The 27,234-nt window shown below is 30.0% G+C and overlaps 3 protein-coding genes across 6 annotated transcripts in view; all 3 read left to right on the top strand.

Moving 5' to 3' along the window:
- Zasp66 (PDZ_signaling and DUF4749 domain-containing protein Zasp66) overlaps positions 1 to 17,092 on the top strand; it is a 29,900-nt gene extending 12,808 nt beyond the window's left edge. Inside the window, exons 5-11 of one of the 4 annotated variants that reach the window (XM_077429642.1) lie at positions 11,956 to 12,099; positions 12,524 to 12,574; positions 13,287 to 13,375; positions 13,563 to 13,601; positions 15,816 to 15,966; positions 16,072 to 16,122; positions 16,210 to 17,092. In XM_077429642.1, the coding sequence (XP_077285768.1) occupies positions 11,956 to 12,099; positions 12,524 to 12,574; positions 13,287 to 13,375; positions 13,563 to 13,601; positions 15,816 to 15,966; positions 16,072 to 16,122; positions 16,210 to 16,290 (606 nt within the window). In that variant the 3' untranslated portion in view covers positions 16,291 to 17,092. The remainder of the gene's footprint in view (positions 1 to 11,955; positions 12,100 to 12,523; positions 12,575 to 13,286; positions 13,376 to 13,562; positions 13,602 to 15,815; positions 15,967 to 16,071; positions 16,123 to 16,209) is intronic. The other 3 variants (XM_077429657.1, XM_077429649.1, XM_077429665.1) reach the window with 3 other exon arrangements.
- A 1,934-nt stretch (positions 17,093 to 19,026) lies between these two features.
- On the top strand, positions 19,027 to 19,888 carry LOC143915499 (uncharacterized). Its single transcript, XM_077436192.1, has 2 exons — positions 19,027 to 19,352; positions 19,421 to 19,888. Exons 1-2 carry the CDS (start codon positions 19,124 to 19,126, stop codon positions 19,630 to 19,632), a joined length of 441 nt encoding a protein of 146 aa, XP_077292318.1. The 5' UTR covers positions 19,027 to 19,123; the 3' UTR covers positions 19,633 to 19,888.
- Positions 19,889 to 22,550: 2,662 nt separating this feature from the next.
- Positions 22,551 to 25,224, top strand: LOC143914160 (uncharacterized). Its single transcript, XM_077434258.1, has 3 exons — positions 22,551 to 22,876; positions 22,945 to 23,409; positions 24,306 to 25,224. Exons 1-2 carry the CDS (start codon positions 22,648 to 22,650, stop codon positions 23,154 to 23,156), a joined length of 441 nt encoding a protein of 146 aa, XP_077290384.1. The 5' UTR covers positions 22,551 to 22,647; the 3' UTR covers positions 23,157 to 23,409; positions 24,306 to 25,224.
- Positions 25,225 to 27,234: the final 2,010 nt, after the last annotated feature.

Raw genomic sequence — 27,234 nt, 5'->3', positions numbered from 1 at the left:
ACTCACCAGCTCGAAAATAGAATGGACCAAATTAATTTGCGTGTTTATAATGGAGCAAATCGCAACGAATGATTTCAATTTTTTTTTTGGCTCATAAATTTCTATGTAATTCGCTTGATATATACATCACCATCTCCGATCGACTTAAAAAATTGAAAAAAAAATAACGTCGTACCGATAAGCATTTCAGTAACCGATACTAAGTTTCAACCGACCAACAACCGACTTACGGTGTTAAAAAAACCCTCAAAATACACAGACACACATACTAAAACACACACACATTTTTTTCTAGATCATGAAAACGTGATCAGTGATCGATTCTGACTTCGAATCAGTTAAAATCTCGAGTTGGAAATTTCACATCATCACAAAACTTCATCTACGTATTGTTACTATGTATTACGACGTATGTACATACATACATACATAGATAAAGTAAAAAGTAATGCTATTTCTTTCTGTAACGTCGTGAATGAAATAACAACCCGTTTGATTCAGTTTTTTATGTACTTTGTTCGCTTCTATGTAAAATTTTTCAATAGATTTTGTTGCGGTTCGGTGAGAATTTTCATTGGCGGCAACAATGTCATCAAAATGTCACACGTCTCGTCACATTGATGCTGTAGTTATGTCAGCTTATTCTATTTATAATGGCGGATGCGATGAAAGCCACAGCAGAATAATGTCTTCTCCGGCCCCATACTGTCTTCCAACCGAAACGTATCCCATATCCAAAGTAAAATTAATTCCTAGAATTGAATCATTTTTAAGTGAAAACTTATCCTTTTTTTCTGAACACACTTAGGTTTAATAAGTAAACATTCACTATGTATGTTTATTGGGTTTTAGTCAGAACGTGAAGGCATTTAGATATTTATGTTTTATTTTAGAAGATACTACAGTTTGTTGTGCGTATTCTGTATTATTTTTTCTTGAAAAAGAATCTGTGTCTGTGTGTGTATCTGTGTGTATATATGTGTGTGAATCTGTATGTGTATCTGTGTGTATCTGTGTATGTATATGTGTGTGAATCTGAGTGTGTCTGTGTGTACCTGTGTAAGATAACGCGCCGTACTAAATAGTCGAAATATGTACATATTTAAGCTATTATAGTTTTTTTTATTTAATAACTTAATATACCATAACCCATGCGATGATATTTCATCGGGTACAAAACTAGTATATTACATACGTATATATAATATAAAGATACATAAAAATTTGCTTTTCATATATCAAAATAATTCATATACTAAATAATATTTTACTAATAAGAAATAATTACTTACATACTAGTGCAATAATTTAGTGCTATTCCCCTTGCAATCAATTGAAGTCTATATTTTTAAATTTACAACATTAAGAGGGCTGGACACCAGCGCCTTGTCCATACAAACGTATAAGACTTCTCCCTTCCTCAATTATGAGACAAATTATTTTTTAATATGCTATGGATATCCACCATTGGGTTGCATTTATCGTTTTATTTTTTTGATTTGATATCAAGTTATTTTTTATAGGAGCTAGGAGCCGCCAAACATCAATAAAATCGTCTCTTTTTTACACCCATGAAAAGAGTCCAGCGTGCTTATTTAATGGTCGATTTAAAAAAAAATACGCGTATAGTTGCACAGAAAATATCTTTCTCATACCGATGATGAAACTTTTTTAAAAATTGGTCCAGTTTCGGATGAGAAAATAGGAGAATACGAAACTCGATTTTGTCAATTTAAAATACGTTTTATCTGGTCGAAGCGCAACTGTCGCATTCAATCAATATATATATTGATATATATTGTCGCATTCACTCAATATATATATTGATATATATTGTCGCATTCAATCAATATATACATTCACTCAATATACATATGTATATATCGAAGAAAGGAACGGCAACAAAATTAAGGTTTCGGGTGTACAGCCCTCTTAAGCTTTAATTTGTTCCGATATTTGTGATTTGAATATATATAAAAAGCAGATATTAATAAATAAAAAATCGATAGGAGTGATACATATGGAAAACAAAGTTAAAAGCTTATAAATATCTACATACTTTTCCACTTATAAATTGCAAGCTTATATAATTTCCCACACGTGAATCATATTTTAAGTGACTTAAATTTCAATCATTGACATTTTAATTTCAGAATGAAACCGAATTTATGTTGATAAATTGTAATGGATCATTTTAGAACAATTACAAAAATGTCTAATCCATTAGTATTGAAATATGTACATATGTACATATATCAGGCTGCTAGTAGCAATAAGACAGCACGAATGATAGATTATTTATATGTTTGTAAAGTGCGTGTATTCGTGTATTATATAGGTATGTCAGTACGTATTTATTATATTTATTCTTTATTTTTATGAATTTCTACATCTGAGGCCTGTTGACTTTTTCAATAAATAAATATACGTACATCTAATATATAATTTCGAAAGAGACTTTGTATGTAAGTATGTAAGTATGTATATATGTAAGTATGTATATATGTGTGTAAGTATCTTTGGTTGGGAACTTCGTAAACAAAACAAAGTTTCTATGACGACAATTCAATTGGTTGAATATTATATTTTTTCGATTAAAATAAATTTTTATAAAAAAACAAATGAATATTTACTATTAGATTCGCCATGTTTAAGTTGTTTATATTACAAATACTGAGCGAAGCTGGGAAAAACAACTAGTATATAATATTTACATATGTAGATCACACATCGTATTCAATAATGCGCTTAGATATTTCGACTTCGGTGACCTTTACTGTTCCAATTGTCGCACGTTAAACGTTGAATTGAGTAAACATGAAAAAATATGTCACAAGCCAGCGTAATCGTTCCAGTCACACGTCTGGCAATGGTTCACATAGCATTAGCGACATATTGACTTCGTTTTTCCTCAGTTTTTCACATGATTTCTCGTACGTGCAAGGGCGTCCCCTCTAATGATATTCACCGTCGCGAAATTCTCCACTTGGATACGAACCAAACATCGTGGGTGTTGTGTGTGTGTGTTTAAGTACGCGTGTAGTGGTCTGGATATTTCGGGAGCGGTTGCAAAACTTAACGGCGCCGCTGACCGATATATCTGCTTCATATTCGATATTATAATGACCCAATTATGTGGGTACCGACCAACTGAGACATGTCTCAAAACCCTTTCTCTACAAGGGTGGTTCCTTTCGCAGAAAATATTTCGCCGAAGACAGGTGCTACTAATCACCTGCGCTTACAGTGAAAGTTGGCAACAACAGCTGAAGCTGTGGTGCAGTGGAAATTTGGTAGCACGACTCATGAATGGATTCTTCTGAGAATATTTTCCGATTGTAATGATATTTCGCTTCTAACGATTCCCAAGTATATATTACGTGCTGTAAATAGTTTTTCGTAAACATTTAAAGATATTTCGTACGATTAATTATATTCTGGATATTGGGTTACAAATTAGAAAGCTGTAATCAGGCGCGTAACTGCATGTGGTGCATGCGGGCCATTTAGATTTAGGGGTCAAAAAAGGTTTTTAAATAAAAATAGTTGACATTTTTCAAATAAAAGTCTTCTTAAAACTTTTCATATGACTAAGAGAACACACTATTTAAAAATGTTTGCTCCAAATTTAATACGCAACACATTGCGTGTCGAATTTTCACCCATCCGTACTCCTTCTCACGACATTCAATAGTTTTCCGTAATTGCACAGTAATACAGATTGTCTGCAATTATCTATAAAAACGATGTGAAAATAAAATGTCTTTGAAAAATATAATTTGCGACTTTGAAGGCGAGGAAAAAGAACATTTAAATTATGTGAGTTAATTACCAATTTAATTTTAATAACAAAAATACTATTCAAACATTCTCACATTTACGCGCAAGCCCAATTTTCCTAGTTACGCCACTGGCGTAACTGGCGTAACTCTATTTACGTATGAGTAGAACTATTATGCAGTGGCGGATCAAGTAAATGGGAGGCTCCCAAGCGCGTTTGAATTCTTGAGGCCCCCACTCCAGTAAAAAAATGTTATCATCGTTTTTACCATGATTTTCAGTATACATATGGTTTTTCAACAGAATTTTAAAAAACCATTTTTTTTTTCATTTATTTACTATGTGTACTTGAAACATTAACAGTTTTTGGAATAATATAGGTATTATTTTAAAATACTATGTAAAATAGGTATTAATTTCATTTATTCTTGGCTTACGAATGTATTGTGGACAATGATAATAATTTGTAAGTTGTAAATTTTGGTTGCAAAAGACCCATTTCGGGATCCCAAGATTCGGGGGCCCCAAGCGCGCGCTTATTTTCAATCTATGATAAACCACCGCTGCTATTACGTATAATTAAGATATGTACATATATGCCAATGAAATCTTCAATTTCATTATTAATTGGGTATAGATTTCATTTATTTACTAAAAGAAAACATAAGTGTTGTTTTAAATATTGAAATTTATTGTTTTATTCAATTGTTTATCTTCAAATAGATCATATCAAAAGCAGAGAAATGTTATAGTAATTACGAATAAATACATTGTTTCAATATTACGCGGTACGTCTCCATAACTACGCTAAAACGCACGGAATACAATCAGGGTCATCACATATTCACTACAGAAATTAAAGTTTTATTTTGATATAGATTTATTTACAATTTGGGTATATGGTGGTGTTGGGTGATGGTGGCCAATCCGATTCCTTTCTCAGTTGGCGGATTATTTTTATCCACTTTTTTTGTATTTGTCTGCCTTGGGAACTCTTAAATTAACGTGTAATGTATATAGTTTCAACAAAAATATGTATAATATAAAATGAACGATGTTTATAGCCACCAAGAGAAATGTTTTTACGTGTATTTAAAAATATTTTTTTATAAGTAATTTCTCTGGTGCCACCCCTGAAATGTTATGTAGAATGCCGGCGATCGCCATGACACTTTAAAAACTGTCAAACTACGATGTTAATTGAATAATATGTTAATTAAATGATCAATTTACTTATAAAAATGTATCCCATGTTGTTTATTGTGTGCAATTTTTAACGATATACTTGCCCATTGCCCTTGCCCAGAGAAGTTTTTATCGGACATATGTATGTATGTATATACGTCGAGCACCAAGCATGAAATCCGACTGATGCTAAAATTATTTAGGAATGTTTTTGGACAATCGTCACTTGACAACAATATAACGCCTAAAGCCACTTCTATTATTATAACATTTCTCTGATCAAAAGTTAATAAGTGCGTACTATGACAATTCTATAACCATTTAAAAATATTTTTCAAGATCAAAAATTACGTATGCTATATTGTATTCTATGATAATATAAGTGAGATGAAAATAACGATGACAATTTTGATAGAGTTGTAGGTGTGAAACAAATATTAGTGCAAAACATATGTAAAGAGCGGTAAAATAAACTGATATTGCTTTGATAAATTATATGTACTTTATTGATATATGTAATTATAAACCATAAAATTAAAAAAATGTGGTTTTTCAATTATTCTCTCATTTTAAATATTTAGTATAAAATTCAAAATATACAAATGTCATCTTATAATGAATTTATTACAGAGATGATTTATATATGTACGTTTCCGAGAATTTTTAACTTTTTAAATGCAATTTATTTACATACCGACTAGAAATCTTAAAGCGTTGCCAAAGTGGGAGTACTTTTTCTGTCGTTTATCATTATTTATCAAATCGTTCGTTATACGTTAAACAACGTTGGGTAAAATACAAAGATTTCCAGAAAATTTTCACGAAACATGTACACATATGTATGTATGTAAATCACTCGAAACATTTTCGAAATACGCTCATATCGCCCTTGACATCAAAATTTGAATTTTATTATAGGACCAATGTGCCAAATCAGATCTTTGGACTAATGGCTTGGCGTAGCGTATTAATAAACTGTTTCTTACATTGAAAATAGTATAACAATATCGTACGCTCATAAATAGGTTGTTAATTAATACCGATATAAAATTTTTAAACGAAATTTTCCAGATCTGTCCTTCGATATACATATAATCTAAATGACGTCAAAGCAGAATGCAGTTGACGCCATTTTCGTCCTCCAATGTCACCGGTCACATTTAGATTATGTACAGCTTGTTCCATAACTGGATACGATACGTCAATAATCAAGTGAATTTTTCTTTTACCACCGTGTTTATTACTAAAACGATGTGCTGGAAAATTCTCGAATTTCAGCATCATTTTTATGCATTTTCATTTTTCCGAACTACATATGTGATACTAATGTTTTCTCATGTATGTATGTATGTATGTAGAAATAAATTCATTAATTTAAAATTTTTTAAAAACAAATCTTTTCGTCGTTTTGAATGTTTAAAATTTATTATTATATTGTAAATTAGTAAATATTAATTTTGTATGCCTTATATTGAAGAATTTATATTTAATTACATAGGTATAATACGATTTACCATTGCATTTTTATATTGAATCGTGCCGAATTATGTATATACAGCCATGAAGAATATTGGCAACAAGATGTACAGTTGTGTCAGCAAAAACGACATAAAAACATGTTGAAATAAGTCAGAGCCAAGCTCTTCATGCAATTTAACTTTGAGTCTTTCCAGTGCTGTAATATCTGTCTTCAGTTCGGGTGATTTATATAAAATTTGACCCACTGCTCAACGATTCAAGGAATTTCCAAATTAAATCCAATTTCACGTGTTCCAAAATTGTCGTTTGCAAAAATTTTAGAAACCAATGTTTTGTGGACTGCTTTCATTTTCGTTTGAACTTTCGCGTCTGATGCGTTTGTATATCGTAAACATGCAGGAACAAAAGATTTTCCTCTAACATTAGAGCAGTTGTATAAAAATCTGAATTTTTCGCAAATCATTTCCACCTTCGCATATTCTACAATACGATTTCTTCAGATGATTTATTTTTATTAATGTTTAATATTATTTTTCCATCTACCTTTTGGAGAAGGAAGTTAGAAGTGACAATGATGGGAATAGATTTAGGTTTATTGGAAGTTTGAGCTCAATTATAATTTTTTTCAAACCTATAAAATTTTGCATTTGGACTAGCAGTAATTTTACGGAATTATTTTACATGCTACTGCCATTTGATATAATTTTTAATTCAAAAATTGTATTTAGCATTTAGGTTGACATCAATAAAAGTAGCAAAAATACATTTTATAACCGAGCTTCTAAGTATTTTACTGAGTGGCGATTTTTTCGGCATTTTCTCGTTATTTTAAAATTAACTTAAAACGCGTAAAAAGCGTAAGGTTCGACCCCGTCTTATTTTGGATGCCATCGAATTTTCGTTGAGTCGGTGGTGGAATCGTCAGTTGGCGTCCGGACGCCCTGCAATCTGCTCCTCCGACAGAGGAAATCCAAGTCCCCGAGGACTTTCCTCAGAACCTTCCGAATTCCTTTTTCCCCACAAACTTCCCCCCACCCGGTTTTTTCGTACAGGTTGAACGCGCGCGCTTATACAATGTTCGCAGTGACGAATAACAGCTTTGCTGATGGCTTTCCCGGTAGAGATGAAGAAGCCGCAGCACTTTGGGTTTGTTGTCAAACATGTTGATGAGAACATGAGGATTGACTCTGTGGAATATTATAACTATATATTCATCTAGGAAAAAGCATTACTCAACAAAATCAAACAATAATGTTTTAATAAAAAATTTCATCATAGTTCATTTTTGTCTCGAGGCTAAGGATCGAAACCAACATGAATGATTGAGGTACTCATAGTGTCCACCTCACGTAGATCTGTTGTTGGTTGTATCCTAAATTTATTCATATCATCTTCAGATAACCAGTTCGTCACCATAAGCGCACCGGTGCGCGCTCCTTCATATTTAAGGCTATGACTCGAAATTAATTTTGGTTTCTACACAGTGACATTTAAAAATATCCTGTGATACTAATCAAATTGAAAAAAGTCAATATTTTCAAGAGGTAGTGTCAAGGGCTGGCACTAAACACATAATAAAATAATCGAATCGGTTTCTACAAACGCGTGGCGATTAAGTGGATAAGATATCTGAATTCAAACGCATACTCGTAGATACAATTCGTGTATGATTGATTATTGGTATAATTAATTATAATATTATGTATACATATGTGTACATATTTAAATCCCTATTACATTTATTTTATTAATAAGCTCAGTGACTTCATTCATTAAAATAATTGATTTTAAAAAGCGTTTCATATAAATTTGTTCAGATTTCTGTCCGAATTGCAATACATACATTCATACGTACATATATGTATATATAATTATCTAATCAATGAAATTAAATAAATTTGTATATTCTTTTTCGATTTTATCCACCCTTTTATTCCAAAAATTGAATGTTTTGGTCATCCTGAAATATTTGATACAATCTAATCTACGAAGTTTCGGTCTAATATCACAGTTTATCTACATATCTTCAAACCTTATACATATAATATATTATGTTTAACTTATTCTTGAAACGTGAATTGCTAAATATACCCAATTTAAGAAAAGAATCCATATGGTTCTTGAACTAAAAAAAATCACATTATTAAACATGTTTATGTATGTATGTATGTATATGTTACAGGGCAACTGTTCACTGCAGTTCGTTCATGAACATACTATGTAGTTTGTTCATATACGAATTATAGGTTTTAGTATAACTGCTAAAAGTAATAAATAAACCACCAGGTGTCGCATGAAACTTTTAGTTGTCAAAAACGTTAGAAGACTTTTAAAGATACTCTTCTTCGAACAGTGGCCCATTAAGCTCGTATTCCACACCAAGCTTTCTCAAACATCCGAAAAAATTTTCGTCTGTGGCATGTGCTTTTTTTAATAGAACATGTTGACTAAGGATAATATTTTATTTTTGACATAGGGGTGGAAATTTTTCCTTTTACCTCATATGTATGCATATATAAGTACAATAAAAAAATCGTAAAAAATTCCATTTCAAGCCCTGGAACAAACTAGTTATTTCATATACAGTATAGCTGGCCAGATTGGTTCGTATATGAATCAAGTACATAGTATGTTCATGAACAAACGAGATGTGTATGTACTTCGACTGTAACTCATATGTACATATATGTACGTATGTACAGCGGCCCCGAAATGAGTCTTTGCTACTAAAATGTATACCTTACAAATTATTATCATTGTCCACAATACGTTCGTAAGCCAAGCATAAATTAAATTAATATGTATTCTACATAGTAATTTAAAATAGTACCTATTTTATTTCAAAAACTGTCAGTGTTTCAAGTACATATAGTAAATAAATAAAAAAATATGGTTTTGTAAAATCCCAATGAAAAACCATATACTGAAAAGCATGGTAAAAAACGATGATAGAATTTTTTTTACTGAAGTGAGGGCCTCAAATTTCAAATGCGCCTGGGGCCCCCCATTCACTTGATCCGCCACTGTATATGTACATACTTACATATATGTATGTATGTGTGTATGTATGCATTTCAAACGTTTGCACACGCATTGCGTCAACAGGTGACCCTTTGCGCCAACGGGTGCAATGTTTACTTTCACGTGTCATTTATAAAAGACAAATTGTCGTGAAAAAATAGAATGTTGCGCAATTATTGCGATGCTATTCTACCCTAGAAATAGAGTTCGCTGTGTACAGAGAAGAAGGCCGAAACGTTTTTCGAGAACGCCTACTTGTTTGCGCGCTCTAGGTGAGGCCAAACTATTTCTGACGGCCGGCTAGTTTATATTATACAGAGATATTCCCCTCGATCCGAAATCAACTGCGCGCGCTTGCATTATATATTTATTACATATTCGCGGGGAAAATGGCCGCCGCATCGGCGTAGGATGGCGGATTTTTTCGCCAAGTCCGAACGCGCGTCCGTTTGGCGGTGAGCTCATCGCACACACTCGTTCCAGAATCTTCTAAGTCGACGTTTTTTTTACTTTTTTTTTGTATTGAAAACGCATTTAGATGCTGGCTGATGATCATGGTGTTGTTTATTCACATTTAGAGGAACATACATATGTACGTCGTCTTTTGTGAAAACCCATCTTCTTCTTGGATAGATGTGACCTATAATTTCAAGACTAAATTATCTCGTTGTAAAGATGTTGATTTTTTCGATTTATATTAAAAACAAAATATCATTTTTATGAACTTATATCTTATTTTGATCGTCTGTGTATATAATGAAAAACTCGGTGTCTGTGTATATAATGAAAAATTCGGGATTTCTATAAATTTTTCATTGAAAGTATTAATTTGTTCTTTTGCGCTTATCTAATATATAATTTCGAAAGAGAATTTGTATGTGTGTATGAATGTAAGTTTTGGTTCGTAGAATCCGTGACGTTATCGAAGATATCAATTTTTCTATGACGACGATATCGATATCGATTTCGTTTCCCTTTTAGATTTCGATTCCTTTTTCCAGTTCCGGATACGGATTCCTGTTTCAGTTCCTGATCCCAAAATATACATAAGTCGATATTTGAACTCCATCATCATACTCACCATCATTTACAAAAGCGATTCTATCGGGCAGTGGAAAAACACGAAATATTTAGTAAGAATAATTTTCGCTGATATTGTATTGCGGTGAATGAACTATTGTATAGTCAATTGTTATACAACGTACAGGTATTTTAGCGTATTTTCTTTTCATTCAGTGAAGCTGTAAAATTAGCTGAGTGTGTTTTAAATTTAGGTTAGAAAAACATTTGGCATTGTACGACAGGTGGATGACCTAGACCTGCAGTCACCTGCACGTGAATTCCTCGTTGGATAAACTTAGGTCAGCTACTGGAACATGCCAAGCTATTTTCTGACATATCTAACCAACTGACTACACCGAAATGGGTCACTAGACCAGTTCAGTTATGTCAGTCAATCTACATTCATAGTGAAAATGTATATCATATACATAAATATTTATGTATGTAAATATGAATCATACATAAATACATATGTATACGTGTGTGTTACATCCTATACAATATCGAATAATTGAAAAAAGTCACAAATCTATATATGTATATAAAATTGAATGTCTGTTTGCCTGTCTGTCTGTCTGTCTCGAATAGGCTCCTAAACCACTGAACCGATTTCGATGTAACTTTCATGATTTGCTGTATGCAAGTCCGGGAAGATTACTGTGAAATAAAACGGGAAAAAACCTCTTAATAATAATATTCGTAATTACGATTTTACCGTCGCAAAATTATGACAGTGTAGTCATTGTGTAGTCAAGGAAATGTGTATCACGCCATTGTGTAGTCAAGGAAATGTGTTTGTTGGTAACCAAGTTAACAGGTTGACGTTACTCCACGACGTTGAGCTCCAGAGATTTGTAATAAGAATAGAGGGGCCCTTACGAATAAATAATTGTTGTCAATTTTACGCGGTACGTCTCTATAAATACGCTACATCGCACGGAATACAATCGGATCAATTTACTTATAAAAATGTATTCCATGTTGTTTATTGTGTGTTTTTGAATGTTTATTGTGCAATTTTTACCGATGCTTGCCCATCTTGCGAGTAATATAAACAAACAGATAAGTTTTTATCGGACATACGTCGAGCACCAAGCGTCAAATACGACTGATGCTAAAATTATTTAGATCTGTCCGTGGACAGAATGTCACTTGACAACTAAAGAACACCTAAAGCCACTTCTATTAATATTACATTTCTCTGTTGAGCTCCAACCATCACTTGAAACGGGAACTGGAATTGCATGCCTTATTCTGCCGCCCAGAACTCACAGGTCAAGCGTCACTTGCGCGCACGCATGCCAACCCTTACATTACGTATCACTCTTTAATAAATACCAAGTTGTTAATCAGCTGCGTATAAGATAAAATAAAATGGCTAATTTTTGTTAGCGCGTGTAAAATGATTTTTTATTTCATAATTTTCAGCCATATAGAACGACACCACTCGTATTGCCCGGTGCGAAAGTCAAAAAAGAAGCTGGCCCAACCGAGAGTTATTTACGCCATCATCCAAACCCAGCTATGAGGGCAGCTCCACATCACGATCATGACGTGCTTATGAAACAAAGGGTAATATCACTTAATTAAAAAAAAAAAAAACTATTCATTTGTATTAGAGTAGCACAAGGGATATCGCATGCTGGCTGAAGATTTCCAGTCATCAATTTACAATGCACATTTTTGAAGAACTATTTTATGCGATCGACTGATGGGGTTTTTTTTCCAAATATTTGATGCATTCCTAATAGCTTAATGCTAAAGTGTTAAAAGTTTTGAGCTTAGAAATAGCTTATTTTAATCATAGTCAAAACGTTTTATCAAAAAGTTACATCGGCAAATGATCAATTGAGCACTCTCAGCTTCAGATTGAATAATTTTGTAATTGTCATATTTTTGCATTAGAGTATCATGCTGTGTTTACAATAAAATTTAGTTAGCTATGCTTGTGTAAAATGATTTAAAAGAATTGAAGATTGAATTTTGTGGCATTTAGGTTGCTGATACCATGTTGCAACGAGTAGCTGGAGAAGAAGCAGCCGTTAAGGTGTTTTTCTAAAAAATTGTTTTACATTTTCAAACGAGTGGATACTTATTGTCGTTGTTGTTTTTAAATCGATGTCTCATCAAGCGCTTTATTTACTCATTTTTAAGTAATAACTCAAATCGATTTCACATTAAAAAATTTGAAACATACATATGTATATGCTGTTATGATTCATCATTGGTTGTGTGCTTTAATATCAATTCAATAATTAACAAGAAAAACTATTTCAATCCTATACTCACAAATATATTACAATGTCTACCAATTATGTACTGTCTAATTCCTAATAGGTGCATTAAATATTGACACCTGTAAAACAAAATTAAAACATAATATCGCCGTCTTAATTATTACAAAATAATATGAAACAAACTGTTATGGAAAATAAAATTTTGTTACCAAATTAAAACAGGTAAGGAAAATATATGCATTATATTATATGACAGGTGTCTTCTACAATATTTAATAAATTCAAATAAAAATTTTGAAAAGAAACAAACAAATTATACAAACAAACACATAATTCATTCAATTTGTTATAATATTTACTGACAGTGTGATGTGTGATAATTGAATTTATATTTTAACTAGCGTTTAATTATTGGGAATGAATTTTTCATGACAAAATTTTCCTCTCAATACATTTTGTAGTACTTTATAAGATGTCTTTATATTATTTCGTATTATTCAATGAACTAAATTTTATTTTCAGTATGCGCATAAGCAATTCAACTCTCCGCTTGGGCTATATTCCGATGCTAACATTGTCGAAACAATCAAAAGGGACACAAATACTGTGCCGTAAGTTAAATAATACTCTATATTTTGAATTAATTAATTTAAAATTATGTCGGAATCATTTATTTCAAATGTATTTAAATTATATACATACAATTTTAAAATATGTTCATACAGCAAAATTTATTAAAAATTTCTTACGAGATCTAAAAATCCCGTAAATAATATTTAAATTTTTGTTTTAAATCAGAACAAATGGTTATCTAGGAAGACCGCTAAAGTCTAAGAGGCAAGTGTACATATATAAGTAGAAGCAAAAAGAATATGTTCGCCATAATGCTTTTCATTCTGTATTTTTTCTTTATTTCTTTAATACTAAATTCACAATGTAGCTTAACCGTCAATCTTCTCTCGACAAGACTCATTTTTTGAAACATCAAGTATCTGAGAGGATCGCTTTTTTGTGTTTAAAATTTAACCGGATATCAGAAAGCATATTATATTATATATGTATAGAATATGAAATTCGGACAAGTTTTCTTTTACACTAACAACTACAACTAATTTCAATTTATTTCTAAGTTTTAGTTTTAAGCTATTTTAATTTTCATTTTGTATTTCATTGGTCAAGAACATTGCTGCATAATTAATTTTAGTATTTTCATTGATCTTTCATTTGTCAAACAAAAACAACAAATACTGCAAAATAACACAACCAACAACTAAAAGCATATGCACTAACATATCTTAATATTATTTTTCACCTGATCCTAACCATCTATGTACATATGTATGTTTGTACATTTTAATATTTGCACTAATATGTCAAAAATATCAGACAAATGTAAAAGTAAATTAACATTGGTCTGGAAAAACTCATTGAATGCAAGAATGAAACGTGATGATTTTGATTTACCTTATTCTATTTCCCTGTGGATAGATTTGATAAACAAGTTATTAAAAGAATATTTGTGAACTGAACTCAAAATCCCAAATTTTCGAACTTGATGAGATTCACCATATGATTCCAAAATTTTAAAGAACACTACATCACATTTTGAAGTTGTCATTTTCATTTGTCTTAACATTGCATTTTACTAACACACTCCTGAATTTTAATATTTGTTTAATTTGTTAAATGTCTAATGGTATTAATTAGTGCATGATACTTTTTCGTTTAATACAATTTTTCAAAATGAAATATCTTATACCAAAAACCCGGGTTTTAAAAGCCCCGGGTTCAGGTGCCTAGAATTTCAAGTTTTAAACTTGAATAATTTTTGTAAAAATCAAAATTACATTTAAAATTTGTTCCTTCAATACGAATATAAAGTTTAGATACTACATAGCTAATGAATAGACTTTTCCAAAATTTGGTCTCGGAAGTTAATTCCACGGACAATTTGCATGAACCGATATTAATCGACGAGGATGAAACAGTATTAACAATGGAGGAAGAGTTAGATTTATTCTGAATAATTCAAAACAAACTGATGTAACCGAAATTGATGATTTCAAAAATCTAAAACAGGAATTTTCACTTTTCAAAAACACCAAAAAGCCAAAAAGAAGAACCATTCATCTTAAGAGGCTCTATGGCGTGCACAAGTGAAACGTACTTCAATGGATAACGAAAGACCATTCTCAGTCTCCACAAATTTTTGCCCTAAACTTAGATTGACATTAGGGGATCAGAATCTTAATGCTTTGGTAACATAACCTTAAAAAATATTATACTACAAATAGTAAAATAAAAATTTTATATAATAATAAATCTTTTAAAAATTTTAAAATCCGATTTTTTTAAAATACTTTATTTGATTTTGGACAGGAACCCGAGCCAAACTCAATGGGCTTCCAAAATATAGGACCTGGAATTGTTTTAAAGGACAGGTTTTAAAAACTCGGGTTTTAAATACTATGTACATATGTATGTATGTATGTACATATGTATGTATGTATGTACATACATATATGTATGTATGTATATGGAAATTTTTATTAATAAATATATGAAGTGCATCTTTGTTTAAGAATTATTCACTTATTGTTTAAAATTCATGATAACAGTTTTTATATACATAATATTGTGTTTATCAATCGTTTACTTTTAAATTTTTGTATAATAAATGTTTGTTTCTCTTTTAATTTCATGATTTTTGCCAAATAAACATAATAAAATAATTAATAATCGTTTAATTGAATAAATATCGGTGCTAATATTTTATATATGTATGTATGTACATATTATATAATATTCGAAGTGTCGCATTTTATAGGATCACGTATACATACTTGCTTTTATTTATATATTTTCAATTAACATTTGTTATCATTCGGTTTTGTTTTACTAATAATGTATATTCACCATAGTTTTAATATGTTTTTATTGTTGTTATTATTATTATTATTATTATTGCGCTTTGTAATCGTAACATACTAATCATTTCTTTTTGTGGATATGAACTCCCTCACATTATACCTCTTGTGACACTACCCATAGCTACAAGAAAACGGTTCTATATAACCCAGCAAATTCTGAGACTTACAAAGCCCTTCAAGAGGATTCTCTAGGCGATGTTATCCAAGAAGTTCCAGTACCCGTTCAGATGAAAGTATTCCATGCTCCCACAGCTAGAACAGGACCAATCAAGGTACACAATATTTGTATAATATCTAATCATAATACAATACAATACCGTTATACATATTAAACAAAGGATTCATATTGTTAATATTGATTGCATTTTAATTTTTAGAAGCCGATGCCACAGCAACAACAACAACAACAACAAAAAAATACCACTTATGTAAGTTTACAATATGTATTTAAGATTCATTTTATTTTTACAATTTTAAAAGTAATTAATTTTTGAAATGATATTTTACATTTTCAGGTCAGTTCTTTGAATGATGAAACTATTCAACAGTCACATTCATTCAAGAGGCTCATGTATCACGTTTTGGGAGACAATTAATAAAATTACTTTTGTATGATTTAATAAATTAAATACCATGAATTCAACTGTGCCATAAAATTTAAATATATTTTTGAATAAAATATATAGTATATGTAAAATGATCCGAAACCGTAACATTTGTTTCTAAGCACAAAATAGATACTACTAACTTAAATATTATTGATAAACATATACATATATTCAATTAAATAGAGATTTTCACGTAAAAAATATATTTTCTTCTCAATTCATAATAATAGAATGGAAGTAAAATATATTTATTTGATTGCGACTTTTCTAAAATATGTGTAATAGCTAGAAATTTAACTATGTATGTAATGTTTTATCACACATTTCATTAAATTTCAAAATGAGTTTAATGTGATTCAATTATATTATATTTAATTAATGATGCATCAGTGATGAAAAACTATTTTTGTTATTTTATTTATATATTTATTTATGTTAGGATTCTAATTTATACAGTTTTATTTATTTCAAACAGAGTGTAATATCTAGTCAAATGTCAAAATTATTAATTTAGCTTTACGAAAGTTAAAATTAGAGATCATATCATAATAAGATATGTATAACTGCGTAAAACTTTTGTTATTGATATACTATCTGAACATATTATAGTTATAAGTGACTTAATCAAAAGTCTAATTAAATTATTTAACTTATTTATGATACATAACTAATAGATAAAATAACTAATCACGAAAACAATATAAGTTTAACAAATACATTTTTCATTTCCAGCCCCAAAGTAATGTATATTTTTTGCTTCATTTTAAATAATAAATAAATGTTAATTCTGTTTGTTCTGTTCTGCTTTCACATTTCCTTAGACTTACATATTCTGAAAAAGAATAAAAAAAATGCAACGCATTTAATTACCTAAATTAAAAAAAAAAATTATTAAAACAATATTTTGATTCATATTTAAGTTCCGGTTCCGGATTTTTATTTCAGTTCCGATTTCAATTTTTTTATTGAATAATTTATGCCATAACCCATTTGATGATATTTCATCGGGCTTATCACTAGTCTAAAATAAATTTCCAATATACATCTTTTTCCTTATTGAATATTTTTTTTCTTTTATTTTATTGAAATATAAAAATTATGCAAAAAATAAATTTAAATGTATAGTATGCTTACATCTATTGAGTTTTAACAAAAACCGTTATTTTTGCCAGAAAGAAAACCGGAACCGAACAATTTTAGTCGATTCACAAGATAATCAGAGAATCAATTAATTATGAATAAATAAATGTGTGCGCGGAAAATATTCTCCATTGACATTTTAACCTGGTGATCACCTTAAGTTATAGTGAACCGAATGGATAAAATTTTATTGCCAAACTGGAACGAAAAAAAATTCGGATGTGACCAACCCATGACTTTATCTATGTATTTGAGGAATGTAAGAAGTTCACAAAACAAAATTCTAAATTGAGCCGTACAGACACATTCACACATACCGGCAGCATTATGAAATACTAATTGCTATGACAGGATTTTCGATACAAATTGAGCGCAAATGTATGGAAACCTGCACAAGACAAAAGTTCTTCTTCGGGTTGTCGGATTTTGTTAAATTTTATTTATTACTTAAAATCACTATCATTATTATACATAATAAATATTAAAATAATTTAAAAGGTCAAAATAAAATAATGAAATTAAAAAAAAAATACTACTTCCAGTTTACGAATTCTGACCAAAACCTTATCAGCTCTAAGTTAATACACAAAGAATACAAATATAAATCTTCAGCTTGATACGTTCAGGGGTGTGAACAGGATAGTGGCCACAACATTTTTGACATTTCTAATAGTAAAAAATCCCATTTCCGGTTTGTTAAATTTAGTGTTTTTTTTATTTTCATCAAATTAATACAAGAATTATACTTGAATTTTTTCGTGAAGAGCATACATGTTTAAGGGGTAAAAAAAAATAGTGGAAGAAAAATTAAACAAGAGTAAACTGCCACTTCCGGTTGACGGATGCTTACAAAATCATATACGTAACTTAGTATTAAGCTTAAACTTTTAGATATGAAAGTTCAGTTCGATAAACCAAAAGGTTTCTGAGAAAAACATGAAAAACCTCGACTCTCTAGACTCCAGAGAAAAAGTACTACTTCCGGTTAAGATAAAAATATTTAAATATTACGTTATAAAATTTATAATTTATATTACGTGTAAAAAAATCAGTCCAATTCAGTTAGCGGCATGGGAGATAATTGGATTCAAAAACTTAAAAAAAAATAAAAAATTAGGGGAGGTACCATTTCCGGTCAATTTAAAAATTTGAAAAAAATTTACGTGTCGTGTCGATAAAAATTTCAGTCACCGATACTAAGTTTCAGTTCGATAGAACTAACGGTGTTCAAAAAATCCCCAAAATACACAGACACACACGTTTTTTCTAGATCATGAAAACGTGATCAGTAATCGATTCTGAGTTGGAATCAGTCAAAATCTCGAGTTATAATTTTCGCAAGATCACGAAACTTCATCTATTGTTACTATGTACATAGATAAAGTAAAAATAGTCATAAAACAGTGAACCCCGATTTAACAAACCCTGTTCTTGTGTTTACATGCAAATGACAAGAAAAACTACACACATGGTAAATATCCGTCGCAAAAATGACATCATGAACTTCCCGTCTTTAATAAACTATCACTTTTCCTTGTAGGTAAAGTCGAAATAATGCGAATAAACTCGTTAATTCTGAGAATCAGTCTGGTTTTAGCAAGCAGTGACTGCGCATTCACCAACAGTGTATCAGTGTAGTTTTACATTGAAAACTAGCGAAACTAAGAAAAACCTTGTAAAAATGTTCATTTCAATAAAGCTTTCGTTGTTACTAAAATTATATAACACAATTTATTCTGCCAAATGTTGTGTTTCACCATCGTTATCAATAACAACAGAACGTAGAACGACGGAGCGAATTTCACTAACGAAAATTTCAGACCAGGCCATCTTCCGTATGATGAAAGACGTCACATGCTTCGAATGCAACTTTCCACAAGAACGATCCTTCAAATCCGAAGAACTACTAAGTAACAAATAATTCATTTGAAAAATTAAAAAATTTCCTTTGGAATTTTCTTACATATTTTTATTTCAGATGGTAGCTTGTCAACTTCAGAATTGGTCTATCCTGCCTGGACATCATTGCACGTGTGCGATAATTCTACAGGCTACTGTCCATCGGGAATATGTGGAGTCAATAATTCGACCAAAGTTCAACTGCATTTTCAAGTGATTGACAACTTTTCCAAAATAGTGAAATATGTCAAATATGATGCGGTGAATCATACTCGGTGTGGTTGTTCATAAAAATGCAAATGCGATATAGCGTTGCTAAAATTTTCCGCAATCGCTATTTTTAGAATGAAGACAATTTAAATGTGCATTTTATAAAACAAATATAGATTTATCACTTAGAACACATTTATCGTAAACATTTCATAAAAATTGTGTGAATTAAAAAAATATATTGTATCATTAATGTCATTAAATATTATATTATATCATGATTCGAACACTTATAATCCTATCACACTGAAATCTGGTTAATAAAATGCTTATCGTTATGACGTAGTCTGTTCAAGAAACGAGCGACCTGATTGACAGTGTTCGTAACTACCGGTTGACTGCAAAGTATGCGTTACGCATATATATATATATATATATATATATATATATATATATATATATATATATATATATATATATATATATATATATATATATATATATATATATATATATATATATATATATATATATATATATATATATATATATATATATATATATATATATATATATATATATATATATATATATATATATATATATATATATATATATATATATATATATATATATATATATATATATATATATATATATATTATTTTTTTAAAGAAACAAAAGGAACTTTTGTGTTATCTAAATTTATTTATATCTATATTACGCAATATAAAAAAGTACAAAAACAAATACAAATAAAAATACAAAATATTTTTTATTTAGATTTATTATACGATATACAATCGAGCGCGGTGATTGTAGTAGTAAGCTTAAAAGTAGTAATTTTATCAATTATTGAAATAAGTAATTTTTCTGGAATTTTGAAACGGAATTGACGGGTTTTTTTGGATTATTATCTGGTTTTGGCGGAGGGAAATACCGGAGCGCATATGCCGCACCACTACATCATGCACGACTGTATTATACCTATACTTTTACATTGTTGAAAAAAATAACTAACAATTTTTTTTATATTACTTATGTGTTGGGAACTTTGTAACCACCGTATATGAAAAAAGCGAAGATATGTCCTCGTACGTCGAACGCCGAAGCGAAACTAATGACCACTGCATGTACATACATATATACACTAATACTGTCACCCAGGTCGCTCGTTTCTTGAACAGACTCTACATACATTTTTTTTCAAAATTTTAGTTTGACCCGAAGTTGTACTAATGTACTATTTTTACTTTATCTATGTACGTAGTAACAATAGATGAAGTTTTGTGATCATGCGAAAATTCGAACTCGGATTTTGACTGATTCGAACTCAGAATCGATTACTGATCACGTTTTCATGATCTAGAAAAAAATGTGAGTGTGTGTGTGTGTCTGTGTGTCCGTGTATTTTGGGGATTTTTTGAACACCGTTAGTCCTATCAAACCGAAACTTAGTATCGGTTACTGAAATTCTTATCGACACGACATAAATTTTTTTCAAATTTTTAAGTTGACCAGAAATGGTACCTCCCCTTATAGGTGTCCTCTTTTTTTTAAGTTTTTGAATTCGATTATCTCCCAAACCGTTAACTTAATCGGATTAAATTTTTTTACATGTAATAGAAATAATAATTTTTATAACCTTGTATTTTTCAAATATTTTTATTTGAACCGGAAGTAGTACTTTTACTCTAGAGAATCGAGGTTTTTTTATGTTTTTCTCAGAAACCTTTTCGTTTATTGAACTTAAATTTCATATCTAGAAGTTTAAGCATAATACCAAGTTATGTATAAAATTTAGTAAGCATTCCTCAACCGGAAGTGGCAGTTTACTCTCGTTCGATTTTTCTTCCACTACTTTTATCGAACCCTTAAACGTGTGTGATCTTCACGAAAAAATTCAAGTATAATTTTTGTATTAATGTGATGAAAATTAAAAAAAATCTACTTCCAGTTTACGAATTCTGACCAAAACCTTATCAGCTCTAAGTTAATACACAAAGAATACAAATATAAATCTTCAGCTTGATACGTTCAGGGGTGTGAACAGGATAGTGGCCACAACATTTTTGACATTTCTAATAGTAAAAAATCCCATTTCCGGTTTGTTAAATTTAGTGTTTTTTTTATTTTCATCAAATTAATACAAGAATTATACTTGAATTTTTTCGTGAAGAGCATACATGTTTAAGGGGTAAAAAAAAATAGTGGAAGAAAAATTAAACAAGAGTAAACTGCCACTTCCGGTTGACGGATGCTTACAAAATCATATACGTAACTTAGTATTAAGCTTAAACTTTTAGATATGAAAGTTCAGTTCGATAAACCAAAAGGTTTCTGAGAAAAACATGAAAAACCTCGACTCTCTAGACTCCAGAGAAAAAGTACTACTTCCGGTTAAGATAAAAATATTTAAATATTACGTTATAAAATTTATAATTTATATTACGTGTAAAAAAATCAGTCCAATTCAGTTAGCGGCATGGGAGATAATTGGATTCAAAAACTTAAAAAAAAATAAAAAATTAGGGGAGGTACCATTTCCGGTCAATTTAAAAATTTGAAAAAAATTTACGTGTCGTGTCGATAAAAATTTCAGTCACCGATACTAAGTTTCAGTTCGATAGAACTAACGGTGTTCAAAAAATCCCCAAAATACACAGACACACACGTTTTTTCTAGATCATGAAAACGTGATCAGTAATCGATTCTGAGTTGGAATCAGTCAAAATCTCGAGTTATAATTTTCGCAAGATCACGAAACTTCATCTATTGTTACTATGTACATAGATAAAGTAAAAATAGTCATAAAACAGTGAACCCCGATTTAACAAACCCTGTTCTTGTGTTTACATGCAAATGACAAGAAAAACTACACACATGGTAAATATCCGTCGCAAAAATGACATCATGAACTTCCCGTCTTTAATAAACTATCACTTTTCCTTGTAGGTAAAGTCGAAATAATGCGAATAAACTCGTTAATTCTGAGAATCAGTCTGGTTTTAGCAAGCAGTGACTGCGCATTCACCAACAGTGTATCAGTGTAGTTTTACATTGAAAACTAGCGAAACTAAGAAAAACCTTGTAAAAATGTTCATTTCAATAAAGCTTTCGTTGTTACTAAAATTATATAACACAATTTATTCTGCCAAATGTTGTGTTTCACCATCGTTATCAATAACAACAGAACGTAGAACGACGGAGCGAATTTCACTAACGAAAATTTCAGACCAGGCCATCTTCCGTATGATGAAAGACGTCACATGCTTCGAATGCAACTTTCCACAAGAACGATCCTTCAAATCCGAAGAACTACTAAGTAACAAATAATTCATTTGAAAAATTAAAAAATTTCCTTTGGAATTTTCTTACATATTTTTATTTCAGATGGTAGCTTGTCAACTTCAGAATTGGTCTATCCTGCCTGGACATCATTGCACGTGTGCGATAATTCTACAGGCTACTGTCCATCGGGAATATGTGGAGTCAATAATTCGACCAAAGTTCAACTGCATTTTCAAGTGATTGACAACTTTTCCAAAATAGTGAAATATGTCAAATATGATGCGGTGAATCATACTCGGTGTGGTTGTTCATAAAAATGCAAATGCGATATAGCGTTGCTAAAATTTTCCGCAATCGCTATTTTTAGAATGAAGACAATTTAAATGTGCATTTTATAAAACAAATATAGATTTATCACTTAGAACACATTTATCGTAAACATTTCATAAAAATTGTGTGAATTAAAAAAATATATTGTATCATTAATGTCATTAAATATTATATTATATCATGATTCGAACACTTATAATCCTATCACACTGAAATCTGGTTAATAAAATGCTTATCGTTATGACGTAGTCTGTTCAAGAAACGAGCGACCTGATTGACAGTGTTCGTAACTACCGGTTGACTGCAAAGTATGCGTTACGCATATATATATATATATATATATATATATATATATATATATATATATATATATATATATATATATATATATATATATATATATATATATATATATATATATATATATATATATATATATATTATATATATATATATATATATATATATATATATATATATATATATATATATATATATATATATATATATATATATATATATATATATATATATATATATGTATATATATATATATATATATATATATATATATATATATATATATATATATATATATATATATATATATATATATATATATATATATTATTTTTTTAAAGAAACAAAAGGAACTTTTGTGTTATCTAAATTTATTTATATCTATATTACGTAATATAAAAAAGTACAAAAACAAATACAAATAAAAATACAAAATATTTTTTATTTAGATTTATTATACGATATACAATCGAGCGCGGTGATTGTAGTAGTAAGCTTAAAAGTAGTAATTTTATCAATTATTGAAATAAGTAATTTTTCTGGAATTTTGAAACGGAATTGACGGGTTTTTTTGGATTATTATCTGGTTTTGGCGGAGGGAAATACCGGAGCGCATATGCCGCACCACTACATCATGCACGACTGTATTATACCTATACTTTTACATTGTTGAAAAAAATAACTAACAATTTTTTTTATATTACTTATGTGTTGGGAACTTTGTAACCACCGTATATGAAAAAAGCGAAGATATGTCCTCGTACGTCGAACGCCGAAGCGAAACTAATGACCACTGCATGTACATACATATATACACTAATACTGTCACCCAGGTCGCTCGTTTCTTGAACAGACTCTACATACATTTTTTTTCAAAATTTTAGTTTGACCCGAAGTTGTACTAATGTACTATTTTTACTTTATCTATGTACGTAGTAACAATAGATGAAGTTTTGTGATCATGCGAAAATTCGAACTCGGATTTTGACTGATTCGAACTCAGAATCGATTACTGATCACGTTTTCATGATCTAGAAAAAAATGTGAGTGTGTGTGTGTGTCTGTGTGTCCGTGTATTTTGGGGATTTTTTGAACACCGTTAGTCCTATCAAACCGAAACTTAGTATCGGTTACTGAAATTCTTATCGACACGACATAAATTTTTTTCAAATTTTTAAGTTGACCAGAAATGGTACCTCCCCTTATAGGTGTCCTCTTTTTTTTAAGTTTTTGAATTCGATTATCTCCCAAACCGTTAACTTAATCGGATTAAATTTTTTTACATGTAATAGAAATAATAATTTTTATAACCTTGTATTTTTCAAATATTTTTATTTGAACCGGAAGTAGTACTTTTACTCTAGAGAATCGAGGTTTTTTTATGTTTTTCTCAGAAACCTTTTCGTTTATTGAACTTAAATTTCATATCTAGAAGTTTAAGCATAATACCAAGTTATGTATAAAATTTAGTAAGCATTCCTCAACCGGAAGTGGCAGTTTACTCTCGTTCGATTTTTCTTCCACTACTTTTATCGAACCCTTAAACGTGTGTGATCTTCACGAAAAAATTCAAGTATAATTTTTGTATTAATGTGATGAAAATTAAAAAAAATCACTAAATTTAATAAACCGGAAGTAGGATTTTTTCCTCTTAGAAAGGTCAAAAATGTTGTCATTTTTTTATTTTGACCTTTTAAATTATTTTAAGCGTCGTGCTATTTATTGTGTATAATAAATATAGTGATTTTAAGTAAAAATAAAAAATAAAATCACAATTTTTTTTTCTTTTAGTTTTTCGATTTAATTATCTCCTAATTAATACCTATATAACAACTACCTACTGAAATAAAAATGGGAATAAACAAATTTCCGAGAATAATATAAACTGAATTACTTAAAACAATTTTGATAGGACGATTCATCATCAACCAGCGTTTAAAATTTACTTCATACTTTCAAAATAACATTTGATTATATGTACTTCGACGATATAGTAATATTTAAATACACAATTTTAAACAGTTTCCGAATATAAAATCTATTCCTAATCTAGACACATCCATGTATATAGAAATATAGGATAGGGGCCCCTCCCCAAAATCCCGATTTTCGATTAACATTAATTGAAAATATTATGCATTGTTTTCAGGGACGTCATTTGGGCAGTGTGAATTTAGAAAATATTATGAATTTAATGATAAATGAGATACTATGGATCTATGAATGCTACGTTTATTTCTTATGTATGTTACTTTTGGGTAACTAATAAAATAATCGCTGCTATGTGCTTTGAAAAAAAAAGATTTTATTATTTCGAAGCAAGTATATTTTGGTTTTTTAAGTGGTATGCCTGGGGTAAAATTCTTATAAATTGTTCATCCTATGGAGCGAATCGTTAGAAAGGTCCCATTTACTTTATTTTGTCTCAAAAACAGATGTATAACGTTTATTTTTCCGAAAGTTCGTATATTTTTTTGTTTTCAAGAAAGGTTTTAAATTAATATTTTATTGAATCGGTTGAATCACAAATGATTCTATTTCTAGTATTTTTATTTTATTTGCAGACGTCCATTATCTCACAAAACAACGAATGAGATGGATTTAAACTTCATATGTAACGAATTCGGTCCAAAAAAAGTTTTAGTTATTTAATAAAATTGCTTTCTGACCAAAACCTTATCAAATTTAATACATACATACCTTATCAAATTTAATACATACATACCTTATCAAATTTAATACATACATACCTTATCAAAGAAAACAAATACAAATTTTCAACTTGATATGTTCGGGGGTGTGGTAAAAAACATTTTTGACTTTTTTAAGAGGAAAAAATCCAACTTTTGGTTAATTAAATTTAATAATTGTTTTTTATTATATTTTCATCACATTGATACAAGAAATTATACATGAAATCGTGAAGAGCACACATATTTAAAGGGTCGATTTAAATAGTGGAAGAAAAATCCGGTAAACTGCCAACAGGAGTAAACTGTCACTTTCGGTTAACGGGTGTTCACGCAATTTTATATATAACTTGGCATTAGGTTTATAATTCTAGATATGAAATATCAGTTCAATACGCCGAAAAGTTTTCGAGAAAAACATAAAAATACCTCGATCTTATAGGGTAAAAGTACTACTTCCGATTGAGATAAAAATAATTTTATATATATGTGTTACACCGAATCCGTGAAATTGTCTATTACACGCATTCGGCAAGAGAATTGCCGAATGCGTGAAAAATGCAAGCACGTTGCCCAGTTCACGGATTCGGCAAATTCTTTGCCGAATGCGTGAACTGGACAGCGTGTAATATTATAACCAAGTGTCAAAGTGACAGCTGAATGAGGATGTTTAATTTAGTTTAATTTACATATTATTATGTATAATATGACTACATACATATGTTTCGATCATCTCATATGACTTGTACATAAATTAATGCTATTTTTATACATTTTGATCAATATTTTAACAGTCGGAGTTTTATACTTTGTGAAGAATCAGTATTATATTATAAATATTTAATTGCATTACACATGTCCCAGAACATAGCTCTAGGCTACACCGACCAGACCAAATGTATAAAAATGTGAGCGACTAAGAAATCACCGGGTGTGAAACGGTTAATCTAACTGCATATATCTCTCCGGAGTCCGGAGATGCATTTGTCCGAAGGACCAAAACAGCCCTGCGTGACCTGAGCCATAGAACACTTTGAACCTTAGAAGATCTGAGCCATAGAACACTTTGTAT

Source organism: Arctopsyche grandis, chromosome 1 (genome assembly GCF_051622035.1).
Source record: "Arctopsyche grandis isolate Sample6627 chromosome 1, ASM5162203v2, whole genome shotgun sequence".
Taxonomy (NCBI): Eukaryota; Metazoa; Arthropoda; class Insecta; order Trichoptera; family Hydropsychidae; genus Arctopsyche; species Arctopsyche grandis.
Note: the sequence above shows the minus strand (reverse complement) of the source record. Positions and strands in the feature narration are given on the sequence as shown.